At 45.1% G+C, this 13,590-nt stretch overlaps 1 protein-coding gene and 1 pseudogene across 4 annotated transcripts in view; one reads left to right on the plus strand and one right to left on the minus strand.

The window, feature by feature from the left end:
• Window positions 1–465, minus strand: LOC112135492 (large ribosomal subunit protein eL43-like; annotated as a pseudogene).
• An 11,090-nt stretch (window positions 466–11,555) lies between these two features.
• Window positions 11,556–13,590, plus strand: part of LGR4 (leucine rich repeat containing G protein-coupled receptor 4) — a 106,894-nt gene continuing 104,859 nt past the window's right edge. For 2 of the 4 annotated variants that reach the window (XM_002821938.5, XM_063728501.1), the window contains exon 1: window positions 11,633–11,876. In XM_002821938.5, the coding sequence (XP_002821984.4) occupies window positions 11,692–11,876 (185 nt within the window). In that variant the 5' untranslated portion in view covers window positions 11,633–11,691. Of the gene's footprint in view, window positions 11,877–11,992; window positions 12,657–13,590 lie in introns of those variants that run through there. The other 2 variants (XM_063728502.1, XM_054524564.2) reach the window with 2 other exon arrangements.

Consider the following 13,590-nt stretch of genomic DNA (forward strand, 5'->3'; position numbering starts at 1 on the left):
CTACTGGTCTTTGAATTCCTTCAGTCTTCTGATGGCGACTTTACCGTGACAGCGGAAGTGGTATTGTAGGTCCAGGCACTGCCAGCCACTGTCTTCATGCAGGAACCACAGTGCCAGATCCCCATAGCTCATCTCTTCATCTTGGTTTTGCCACAGAAAGAGCAAATGTACTTGGTGTGCTGGGTGATTTCAATTTTTCTTCACCATTTTCCAGAGGGAGGCCCCATAGCGGGTCCCATATTTACTGATGATTCCGACTTTCTTGGTGCATTTGGCCATGTCGCTGCAAACTAAGTCTGAGCCCAGAGAGCTATGTGTTTTGTCTGTTTGTTTGTTTTTTTAAGTAGAGATGAGGTCTCGCTGTTGCCCAGGGTGGTCTTGAACTCCTGAGCTCAAGCAATCCTCCAGCCTCAGCTTCTCAAAGTGCTGGGATTACAGGCGTAAGCCACCACACCCAGCCTTATTTCTAATTTTTAAAGCATCAAGAAGAAACAGTTTGTCACAACATAATATAACTTTCTAACAGCCAGAACTGCCCAAAGATGGACTACTCCCCATGGAGGTATGAATATGCCAACTCTAAGATATCCAAGAATAGCAGGGATGCTGTTCAGCCTTCTTAAGCCTTAGGAAGGTAATTAAACTAGCGTTAATGTCTTTTCTAATCCTGTGTTTCTACATTCTGAAAGTTGAATTGTAAACTGCTTGTAGGAGAGCTCCATGTCGTACCTTATATCCTGGCGCTGCAGTGAAAGGCACCTGTCAGACCTCTCACTGTGGGGACACTAATTGACTAACAGTCCTAAGGTAGAATCCTTCACCCTGTTTATGCCAAGGCCACACTTCCTATGGGCTGGTCCCAGCCAATGAGTGAGCATGGCTGAGATACTAAGGCAGTCCTGTTCCTGGGAGACGTGAGACTCTGGCAGATAAATTTTCTGGCTTTGCTGAAATTTTATAGAACTGCACTGAAATCTAAGACTCTTTTCCTTCCTTCACCTCCTCACCTGGAGCCAGACCCACATCTCAATCTGATGGTTTCTCAGACGCCCTTAGCTCCCTCCCCATTTTCCCCTCACAATCACTTCCCCTAATAAATCTCTTGCATGAGTAATCCCATATTGATGTCTGCTTCTCAGAGGACCCACACTTGCCTTATCCTGTAGCAAAAAGTCATACATCTTGGTTGTTGGTGGAGGCGTATGTCAGAATCAGGAACTTTTTAAACACTGGGAATTCAGGGACCCACAGAAACCTTCTATAATAGAATCAATGGAGATGGAATCTTGGAACTTCTCTATTACAAACCTTCCCAGGGTGATTTACATGCAGACAGCCCTGCATCAGTCAAAACTCTTCAGTACCTAGCAGAGTACATTCTGAAAAGTAGGTATGTGGTAAATAGTCCTTGAAAAAAAAAATCCAGCTGGGTGCAGTGGCTCATGCCTGTAATTCCAGCACTTTGGGAGGCCGAGGCGGGGTGGATCACCTGAGGTTAGGAGTTAGAGACCAGCCTGGCCAACATGGTGAAACCCCGTCTCTACCAAAAATACAAAATTAGCCAGGCCTGGTAGTGCAGGCCTGTAATCCCAGCTACTTGGGAGGCTGAGACAGGAGAATTGCTTGAACCCAGGAGGTGGAGGCTGCAGCGAGCCGAGATCGTGTCACTGCACTCCAGCCTGGGCAACAGAGTGAGATTCCACCTCAAAAAAAAAAAAAAAATCAAAAAATGTTGAAAAGCTTGACAAGTTTGTGTTATTTTAGAATAAAAGGGGCAAATTGGCAGAATTACTATAATGTTTTTCCCTATTATCTCAACATCCTTCATTTTCTCTTTCATAGCAAACATTTTCTAAATTTTCTCTTACGTTCTACAGATCATGAAGTATGTTTTAACATTAGCCCGAGGCAGAGGGAGAACGAGAGAGAGAGAGAGAGAGAGGTATTAGCAGTTATTACCAGATTTTGTCAACCAGTCCTAGAAAATACCATCTTCTAGGTATCTTCTAGTCCTAGAAAATACCATCTTCAGCATCATCCTGACATCCAGCACCACTAATCCAGCCTTGAAGTTTTCTTTGCTTTGCCCCTTTCCAAAGTAATCTTGGAAATTACAAATGGCTGGCAGTTTGCCTGTGTTTTTAAAAGCACTGCTTCAGGGTGTTTTATTTTGAAAATTAAAAGACATTTTCAAAAACTTTCGGATTGTTTACCTTTTCATTCTGACTGCCGCTTTTCTTATTTGAAGATAGCCATGGTAGCTGTCACTAGACAAAAATAACTCAACAGCTTGGGAATTATCAAACTGGTATTTAAGAGTGTCTTTTTTTCTTTTTTTTTTTTTTCAGACAGTATTTGGTGTCTAGTTAGGAAAAAGACAATTTACAGAATATGGAGTCTTCCCTCCACATCCTACCCAATATTTCTCCTTGGGTCTACATTTAATTTCCTCTTTCCTTTCCAGATTTCTTTCAAAATATTTCATGTAGACAAAGAAGAGCTTTTCAGAACATTTCAGCACCACCATCACCACCACAGCCCCCTACTCCACCCTAAGTGCTGGTTTTCTGATTATGCATCATCATGGCATGTGCAGATTTTGCATGTAGTTTCTTGAAATAATTGTGTCATGCTAAGATCATTCTAAAATGTTCAAAGTTTTATTTGGGATTCTGACGAAGTGAAAACTACCCAATTCCATGGCTGAACTTCGTGTTGGTATTTTGGTCTTAACAAATTATCAGCTTGACCAGGTGGTAATCTTCCTGCTTTTCTATTCTGATTTTTCTACCTTTACTTTTCTATCTCTTATAACATCTGGTTTCTTTAACAATCATTTAATTTTTGCCTCCTTCTATTTCTCAGCAGTAGTTTATGCACTCAGACTTTGGAACGAACCCACACGTGGTTCTGTAATTCAGAAGTTGCTCCCTTGAGTCTCATTTTCCTCTTGTGTTAGAATTGAAAGGGAAAGATCAGGAAAAGAAAATCAGATTTAGAAAAGATTAGGCACGGCCGGGCACAGTGGCTCACGCCTGTAATCCCAGCACTTTGGCAGGCCGAGGTGGGCGGATCACCTGAGGTCGGGAGTTCGAGACCAGCCTAACCAACAGGAAGAAACCATGTCTCTACTAAAAATACAAAATTAGCCAGGCACGGTGGCACATGCCTGGAATCTCAGCTACTTGGGCGGCTGAGGCAGGAAAATCACTTGAACCCAGGAGGCGGAGGTTGCAGTGAGCCAAGATTGTGCCATGGTACTGAAGCCTGGGCAACAAAAGCGAAACTCTCTCGAAAAACAACAAACAAGAAAAAGGAAAATGAAAAGATTAGGCATTTCCATATTTCTGATATTTATCCAAATGTTTTCAAATTTTGGGTCAATATGGGTCTTCAGAAGTATTGAAAGGCTATCTAACCCCGTAATATCCAACCAGCTCAAAAGAGTAAGATACTTTTGGGTGATGTTTTGAAAAAGAGCTGTCTTCAAGAATGGCCTTCAGCCAGTCCTGCCAGAAGCCTCACTACCAGCCCTCACATCTCAAAGGTCCCATCAGTTCTACACAAGTGGCATGTGCTGCTCCCAGCCATCCTTCACCTTTGCTCGAGCTCTAGGTACAGTAAAGAGGGCCCAGAGCCCAAATTTGGTCACATGTGTAGCTTAAAAGGATGTTTAAAATTTGTCGACAATTTTACATTGTTATTTTTTGTTCAAAATAAATCATTGTTTTCAATTAGCCCTAAAAAATTAGATGCTGTTTCCTGTGTCCAATAGGACCACACTAGGGATGTTGATAAGGTGTGTAAAAGTACCTTATTTCAGACCATGATAGAATGACCGCAAGCCTCTAGGGCTTAATGTGAAAGCTCTTCCATCCCAAATCTCCCCATGCAAATATGGAGGCATCAAAGCCTAGAAACTACGCACTACCTTGAAGATTCATTCACTAGAGTAGGTGCATATAAGATATCTGATCAGTAGGGATTAGACTTGATATTCTTTTCTTTATTCCCTAACCCTATCATGTCTTGAAATATTTATGTATGTATGTATATTTACGCATTTATGTATACAAATCTTTATGTGTGTATTTATATGTATATGTATATAAATTTATATGTATATAAATACACACACACACATAGTTTCTTTTTTTTTTTAGACAGAGTCTTACTCTATTGCCCAGGCTGGAGTGCAGTGGCATGATCTTGGCTCACTGCAACCTTTGCCTCCTGGGTTCAAGCCATTCTCCTGCCTCAGCCTCCCCAGTAGCTGGGATTACAGGTACCCACCAATTTTGTATTTTTAGTAGAGATGGGGTTTCACCACGTTAGCCAGGCTGGACTCGAATTCCTGACCTCAAGTGATCAGACAGCCTGGGCCTCCCAAGGTTGGGATTACAGACATGAGCTATTGAGCCCAGCGTAGGTATATATATATATATATATTTTTTTTTTTTTTTTTTTTTTTTTTGAGATGGAGTTTCGCTCTGTCATCCAGGCTGGAGTGCAGTGGTGCGATCTCCACTCACTGCAACCTCCGCCTCCCGGGTTCAACTGATTCTTTTGCCTCAGCCTCCTGAGTAGCTTGGACTACAGGCGCGTGTTGCCACACCGGGCCAATTTTTGTATTTTTAGTAGAGACAGGGTTTCGCCATGTTGGTCAGGCTGGTCTGGTTTTGGACTCCTGACCTCGTGATCCGCCCATCTCAGCCTCCCAAAGTGCTGGGATTACAGGCATGAGCCACGGCGCCCGGCCGATACATGTATATTTTTAATGTATAGCCAGCTTCTCACTTCAGGTAGCTTTTTGGCACCTATGCTTTTATTTAAGCTCGATAACTATTTCTCACAGGTTATGTTATTATTTGGGTCAAAAATATTTAGGGTGCCTTTTACACAAAGAGTAAGGTAAACTCTAAGTGCCCAGGACTCCCTCTGTGTCCTTCATTCTAGAAAGCAGCGCATTTTTAAGCTCTCACTCTGCTTGGCTCATTCTGCAATATAATCTTCAGCATGAGGTCACCATGGAGACTGGAATTTTGAAAGTGCTTGATCTTGGCCGGGCGCGGTGGCTCATGCCTGTAATCCCAGCACTTTGGGAGGCCGAGGTGGGCGGATCACCTGAGGTCGGGAGTTCGAGACCAGCCTGACCAACACGGAGAAACCCCATCTCTACTAAAAATACAAAATTAGCTGGGGTGGTGGTGCATGCCTGTAATCCCAGCTACTTGGGAGGCTGAGGCAGGAGAATCGCTTGAACCCAGGAGGAGGAGGTTGTGGTGAGCCGAGATCACGCCATTGCACTCCAGCCGGGGCAACAAGAGCGAAACTCCGACTCAAAAAAAAAAAAAAGAAAGAAAAGAAAGTGCGTGATCTTAACTTGCAGGAAAAGATGGTTACCCTTTGAGGTATGTCTCTCTGAATTTTACATAATCATGTAAATTGTTTCCAAAACAATCAGTAGGCTGGGCACGATGGCTCACACCTATAACCCTAGCACTTTGGGAGGCTGAGATGGGAGGCTCCCTTGAAGCCAGGAATTTGAGACCAGTCTGGGCAACATAGCAATACTGGGTCTCTACAAAAAAATAATAATAATAATTAGCTGGCATGGTGGTGTGAACCTACAGTCATAGCTACTCTGGAGGCTGAGGAGGATGGATACCTTGAGCTCAGGTGTTTGAGGCTGCAATGAGCTAAGATCATTGCATGCAACTGGGTGACACAGGAACAGCCTGTCCTTTAAAAATAAGCAAGCAAACAAAAACAAACAGAAATAATGAGTATATTTTAATAAGGGATTAACATCCTATAAAACAGGGTTAGCAAACTATGGCCTATGGGCCAGAACTAGTCCAACACCTGTTTTTGTCAAAAAAATCTTATTGGAATACAATGACATCTATTTTGTATTATGGTTGCTTTTGTGCTGCATGGCAGAGTTGAATAGTTGTGACAGAGACCATATGGCCCACAAAGTCCAAAATATTTACTATTGGGCCCTTAACAGAAAACCTTTGCTGATCCCCACTATAAAACAATAAAAGCAAATATAAACAACCCAATGGAAAACAAACAGACAAAGGAAATGAATGGGCAATGCATAGAACAGCACACAAGAATGTCCAATAAATACATGAAAATATGCAGTTGGAATCAGGGAAACTCAAATTTAAACCACACAGATTTCATTTCCTATGCATTAGATTCGTAAACATTTAAGCCTTACAATATCAGGTATTGGTAAGATGTTGAGTAACAGGGGTTGTTTTTCCCTTCTGCGGGAAGCACAACTAACTGCAGTCACTTTTGAGAACAATTTAGCAACAACATCTAATAATGGTAAATGCACATAATCTACAACCTAATAATTCTGCTTTTTTTTTTTTTTTTTTTTTAAAGACAGGGTCTTGCTCTTGTCGCAGGCTGGAGGGCAATGGTCCAATCATGCACTCCCAAGCTAGAGTGCAGTGGTGCAACTTTGACCTCCTGAGCTCAAGCTGTCCTCCCACCTCAGCCTCCTAAGTAGGTGGGACTACAAGTGTGGACCACCAAGCTTGGCCAATTTTTAAAAATTTTTGTAGAGATGGAGTCTTGCTATGTTGCCCAGGCTGGTCTCAAACTCCTGGGCTCAAATGATCCTCCCACCTTGGCCTTTCAAAGTATTGGGATTACATGCATAAGCCACCATGCCCAGCAGCAATTCCACTTCCAGACACACACAATACACACAGATACACATGAGTATTTAAAGAAAATATACACATTTTAGAGAAATTCTTACATGTATGAACAAGCAAATATTACAAAAATATTCATAGTTGAATTGTTATTAGAAAAAATAAAAATAATATTAACCAAGAGGATAGATAAATAAATACTGAGTATAATGATGAATTTTATGTGTTAACTTGACTGGGCAAAGGATGGCCAGATAGCTGGTAAAACATTACATCTTGGGTGTGTCTGTGAGGGTATTTCTGGAAGAGATTCAGTAGACTGAGTAAGAAGATGCCCTTGTGCATCCCATTGAGGGCCTGAATAGAACAAAAAGACAATGGAAGGCCGGGTGCAGTGGGTCACATCTGTAATCCCAGCATTTTGGGAGGCTGAGGTGGGTGGATCACTTGAGGCCAGGAGTTCAAGACCAGCCTGGCCAACATGGTGAAACCCCTTGTCTACTAAAAATACAAAAATTAGCTGGGTGTGGTGGTGCATGCCTGTAGTCCCAGCTACTTGAGAGGCTGAGGCAGGAGAATTGCTTGAACCCAGGAGGTGGAGGCTGCAGTGAGCTGAGATCACACCACTATACTCCATCCTGGGCCACAGAGAGAGACTCCATCTCAAAAACAAAACAAAACAAAACAAAACACCATTTAAAAAAACAAACAAAAAACGGTGGAAGAGTGAAAAGATAAATTTGCTTTCTGCTTGAGCTGGGACATCTGTCTTCTCTTCCCCTCAGACTTCACTGCTCCTGGTTCTCAGGCCTTCAAACTTGGACCAAAACTCAGGCCTTCGAGTTTGGACTAAAACAAATCCACTAGCTTTCCTGGGCCTTCGGCATGTAGATGGAAGATTGTCACTTATTCTCCATAATTGTATAAGTCAATGCCTCACAATAAATCTCTTTCTATATTTCTATATATATCCTATTGGTTCTGTTCTCTGGAGAACCCTAACACACTGGGCATATTCATTAAGTGGAATATTATATAGTAATGAAAATGAAGTTACAAGCCACACAGTTCATGAACATCAATTACGCTCACAAGTTGAGTGAAAAAGCAGGTTGCAGAACAGTACGCAATGATGTTGATTTATATATGAAAAACAATGCTGTTTATTGTTTAGGGATACATGCATATGAAAAGCATGAAAATATGCATGGGAATTAACTACAAAGTTTAGGAAAGTGCTTACTTCTCAGGGAGAGGAAGAAAAGGAATATGATTGCGGAGTGGTACAAAGGGAACTTCAACTACATTTGTAACATTTCTTAAGCTGATTGCTATTAACTCTTTTTCTAAGTCGAAATAGTTCATAAAAAGTGAAATTCTATATGTTTGAGGACTTTTATCCAGTCAATCATTGCAGCACTCAGAGCCCCCACTGTCTCTGAGCTGTTGTTGTTGTAACAGGGCACCTTGAACCGTTCACCCAACGGGTAGGGCTTCTGCATATACTTGTTCAGGTTCTATGTTTACAAGAGTTCTTGGGTAAAGGGGTGTTAGAACCGAAGTCCAGCTTATCCATCAGTGAACAAGTCCTGTGTGCTCTACACAGAGACACCAAGGCAAGCATCCCTATGATAGGGTACTTTCTTCATGGCCCATAAGCTCCATGCCACATATGCAGAGGGGTTGCAGCCCAGTTCTATTATTTATCTAGCCTGTGGATGCCGCAAATTTACTTATACACAATCAATGAACACTTTAAGAGGAACCGGTCTGTAGACAGAGACCCTATTATTTTTTGCTTGCCGTCAATTTTTATTTGGTTTATCTCAGTATCTTTCCAGTCCTTATGATTTATTTAAGAGCTGATCATTTTTCTCTAGTTATCTGAGATATTACCTTAAATCATTGGTTTTTTGTTTTTTGTCTTTATACTCTCTTGGGACATCTTATCCAAGAGATGGAGACTAATTGACCAATTTATCTCTAATGCAAAGCACACAAAATGTACCAAATAAGAAATATAAACACTTTAATATATCTTATCTTTTCTGTTCCCTACCCAAGTCTTTTGTTCCTGATCTTTTATCTTCTTGGCTAAGCTGCAAATTTGAATCTTCCTTTCTTACATTTGTCATCTAATAGACAATAGGAATTTATTTTTTAGTAAAATCTGCATCTCCCCTTTTTTCAAAATCTAAATCTCTCCTTTCACCTAAGTTTTCAGCCATAAGATTTTATTATTTGAAGACAAAGAATAAAGTTCTTCAAGGGTGGTTCATGAATCACCTGTGTCACTTTCACTTGCTGTGCAACAAAATGCTGGTTTCTGGGCCCCACTTAGGCCTACTAAATCATTCTGCATTTTTAATCAAGATTTGCATATAAGCTAGACTCCGTGGCTCATGACTGTAATCCCAGCACTTTGGGAGGCCAAGGCAGGTGGATCACTTGAGGTGAGGAGTTCGAGGCCAGCCTGGCCAACATGAGAAACCCCATCTCTACTAAAAAAAAAAAAAAAGTAGCTAAACATGGTAGTGGGCACCTGTAATACCAGCCACTGGGGAGGCTGAGGCAGGAGAATCACTTGAACCCGGGAGGTAGAGGTTGCAGTGAGCCAAGATCGCGCCACTGGACACAGTGAGTTAGACTCCATCTCAAAAAAAAAAAAAAAAAGAAAAAAGAGATCTTAAAGAAACGATTACAGAAACTAACTTTACAATTTCTTCCTTACTTCATTTGTTCATGAAAGTTGCTAGAAAATAATGGAAATGATTTAGACGATGGAAGCCAATTTAGGGAAGGCTCTAAGAGTACCAGATTAGGAGCCAGGAGCCCAGGAGCTGTTCCGTGATGATGTTGGGCAGAACACACTCTCTCTCGAGCCTCAGATTTCTTATCTATAAAACCAGAGTTTTCTGGGGGTCTTTAAGTTGTCTTCCAGCCCTGCAGTGAGAGGAGATATGTCATTCCTAAAACTTGAAATGAAGGCATATGTGTATTTATTAACTCTCTAGCTTCTAGACAGATTTACTGTATGTGACTTATGTGCCCAACCTGACATTATCTTTTAGATAAACTCCCAAATACAAAGATAATAGAATTTTTTCATTTTAAACTTATAGGTCTGCATCAACCTGTTTCCATTGTCCTAAGTTTTATTTACATACCATGGCTAGTTAATTTTATACGATAATTATTTTTAAATCCTGCTTTTTTTTTTTTTTTTGATACAGAGTTTTGCTCTTGTTGCCCAGGCTGGAGTACAATGGCGCGATCTCCAGCTCACCGCAACCTCCGCCTCCCGGGCTCAAGCAATTCGCCTGCCTCAGCCTCCCGAGTAGCTGGGATTACAGGCATCTGCCACCACACCCGGCTAATTTTGTATTTTTAGTAGAGACGGGGTTTCTCCATGCTGGTCAGGGTGGTCTAGAACTCCCAACCTCAGGTGATCCGCCCGCCGCGGCCTCCCAAAGTGTTGGAATTACAGGCGTGAGCCACCGCGCCCGGCCGAATCCTGCTTGTTTTAATGTATACATTAAAAATGTCTCCATTATAGAGTAAAACAACTCAACGCCATAGCAGAGAGCAAGAAAGGAAGAACCCCTAAAGCAGTAGTTGGTACAGGTAACGATTCCGTGGGGTCTATTAGGCTACAGGGACTCAAAATCCAGAAGAGGAGGGAATGCTGATAATTACCTAACACCAACGTTGCTGCTGGCTTCTGAGCCGTAGTCACCTCCCACTCAGATGTTTTGGAAATTGTCCAGTGTTCAGAAACATCACTTTCTCTGACCTTTTACAAAATTCCTAGTTTCAGGATTTTAGAGTGAGTGAGAAAGGAGTCTGATTTGCAGTCACCAAAATCACCAAATACAGAGAGAGGACTGGGGAGAATGAATTGCTAAGACTTAGCTACCAAATGTGTATCAAGATAGGTGTAAAGATCCCAGGTGAAGTGAGGCACTGGAGAGGGTACACTTTTAACTTAGTGTATAGCTAAAACCCAAAGATGTGTGTCACATCGAGGGAAACTTTTTTCCTCCTCTTCAAAATCTTTTTTCCGTTTGCAGAGCTCCAGACGTCCTCGCCCTTTGGAACAGCGGAGAGTCATTTGAAACTTAACTGAACGCTGGAGGGAAGTTCTACTTTCCAGGTCATCCAATTTAGGAGATCCAATTTCTGCGGAGGGAACAAAAAGACGGGTGGGGGAGGGAAAAACTAGACCCCTTGTCCTCCTATCCTTCTACCTTCAATCCACAACCTGCAAGACAAATCCAGCCAAGTCAAGATTTTGCCTTGAACCACCACCACCACTACCGCCACCACCACAACCACCACCACCTTGTCACTCACGCCCGAGAAACACGCCCCTCTGGTCCTACCCTTGGCCAATGGCGGCTCTCCTCTCTGCATAGTAATGAGCTCGCGACCTCCCCGGGCCAATGGCGCTCCGGGAGAAGGGATAGTTTTGCATGTACCTAAGTGATTTGCATAAGCCAGCGGCCGGGGGCTTGGGAACCAGAGCGTGCAACCCTAGAAGGGAAAAGGACGGGAAGAGATTGAGCCGCGGCTGGGAGAGAGCGAGCCAGAGTCTGGGTGTTTGTGTGAGAGCCACGGCGGGGGCTGGGGCGAGTGGCCGGCATGGCTGAAGGCTGCTCTCTGCAACCTTGAAGAGCCGCTGCATTGAGAGGCCGGGGACAGGGAGACCGGTGCGATGCCAGAGCGCGGCCCCCGCCGCTGCGCCGGGCCGGCCCGGCTGGCCTGAGCCGCCGGAGGAGCGGGGCTGCCTCTGCGCGTCCATGGAGCAGCGGGAAGGGCGAAACTCCGGAGCGCCGCGTCCCTGCGCCGCTGCGGCGGACTGCTGAAGGGGCCGAGCCCGCGCGGACCGCCGAGGAAGAGACCCCCGCTCCAGCCCGCAGGCCGGCTGCCCGGGGGCGGCGGGGGGCATCGGAGGGCAGCGGAGCGAGCAGCGCCGCGGGAGAGGCCGGCGCGGGAGGCGGCCGCAGCAATGCCGGGCCCGCTGGGGCTGCTCTGCTTCCTCGCCCTGGGGCTGCTCGGCTCGGCCGGGCCCAGCGGCGCGGCGCCGCCTCTCTGCGCGGCGCCCTGCAGCTGCGACGGCGACCGTCGGGTGGACTGCTCCGGGAAGGGGCTGACGGCCGTGCCCGAGGGGCTCAGCGCCTTCACCCAAGCGCTGTGAGTGCGGGCGGCCGGGACGCGGGGGAGGGGGCCCAGCGGGGGGCGCCGCGGGGCGGAGCCAGGGGTCAGTCCCACCCCACCCCGCCCCGCCGCCGCCCGGGCCTGGGGAGGGGGTCCGCCGGTCACCTGCGTGCGGGCTGCCTGGCACCCACTCCTGCGCCACGGGTTTTCCGCACTTTACCAGTCCGGGTTCGAGCCAGCAGTAGCTTTCGTTCCCAGACTTTTTGGGCACAAGCACCCTCTCACCCCACCGCGCACACCCCCAACTCACAAGTGCATCTGGGGCCAAGAAGGAGGAAGGAATCTAAAAACGCTTGCCCCTGGCAGCCTGTCCACGCTACCTTCCCTTCTCATTAGGGCCCTCGCTCAGCGGGCAGGAGTTCCGCCACTGGCGGGGCCGAAGGCGCCGAGAACTTGGCCTCAGTCTGCATACCGAGGCACGTCTCGTGGGGAAGCACCTGGAGCCTCCTGGGTTCCAGCATGTGGGGAGAAGAAACACCTGTACCTCAGTCAGGGCCAATCTCCTTCCAATTTGGCCCCATCCAGGTAGTGCGTCCCGGCACCTACCTCGGCCCAGTTCCACTCGGGACTACCCCACTAACGCCCAGGCTTCTGCAGCACGCAGGGGACTCCGAGAAAACAAGGGAGAATTACAGGGTTCTCTTGGTGGACATGCTCTTACCCAGCAAGGCCTTTTAAAGAAGGAATGCTGACCTGAGGTGCAGGATGTTGGAAGAGAAGCAAGTTCCAGAGCATATGCCCAGCCCAGGCTGCAAGGTAGCAGCAGGTTTCTAATGCACCTTCACGCAGCCAGCAGATCTTTTCTTTTGAGATGCCTGAGACCGAGAGACACACTCAAATGTTTCAGACTTCCAAAATCTCCCTGCTAAAACAAGGACTTGAGAGCTTTAGACGTTCCCCTGAGAAAAGAAGAGGAATCTGAACTAGGTTGTGGAGGTGGTGGCAAAGGCCACGGATAGAGGAGGAACAGGGTGACTGAGGGCAGAGTTTGTGTGTTCTTATTGCTTCTTGTGTTGCGTGGCCAGCTGATGCTTAAATCAGGAGCAGTCGAAGAAACGTGTGAGAGAGGAAGGGATCCTGAGGGGCCCTAGGGTAGAGGGAATTTCCTTTTACCTGTAGTGGAAGGGACCTCTTAGAAATAGACAGTTTTAAAGGACCCTGTGAAGAAATCTTCTTTATGCAGGCAGGAGCATTGCTGTATTTCCAGGTGGGTGGTGGTAAAGGTGTTCCGCTTGCCCTCTCAGGATGGACTTTTAGTGAGCATCGAGGCCTGTTGTCTTGGAACCTGTTTCTTTCTTCTACCTTCAGCCTTCCCCTCCCCATTTGTTATTTTTCCTGTCTCAGGTTAGTTTTAGTTATGTATTTGAGGTCTTTTTTTTTTTTTTCAGTTTAGTGAAGTTTAACTTGTCATTAAAAAAAAAAAAGTTAACTTTGCAGTGAAGAGCATTTTGTTCATAAAGTTACATTAAGTGGGAAAGTTTGAGCAGGAATTGATTGAATCAAGGAAAGAAGACCTGTGGAGAGGAAATGGGACTAATTTTTCCCCAAGTTCTCTAGAAACGTTTAGGGAATTCGTGCAGAAAGAAAGGCAGAAAGAAAGGTCCCTTTACCTGAACCTCTTGCAAGGCTTTGCATAGAATAGAAAAGCACAATTTTACTATTTTGACTAGTTGTAAAGACCTTGTTTAGC

This window comes from Pongo abelii, chromosome 9 (genome assembly GCF_028885655.2).
Source record: "Pongo abelii isolate AG06213 chromosome 9, NHGRI_mPonAbe1-v2.0_pri, whole genome shotgun sequence".
Taxonomy (NCBI): Eukaryota; Metazoa; Chordata; class Mammalia; order Primates; family Hominidae; genus Pongo; species Pongo abelii.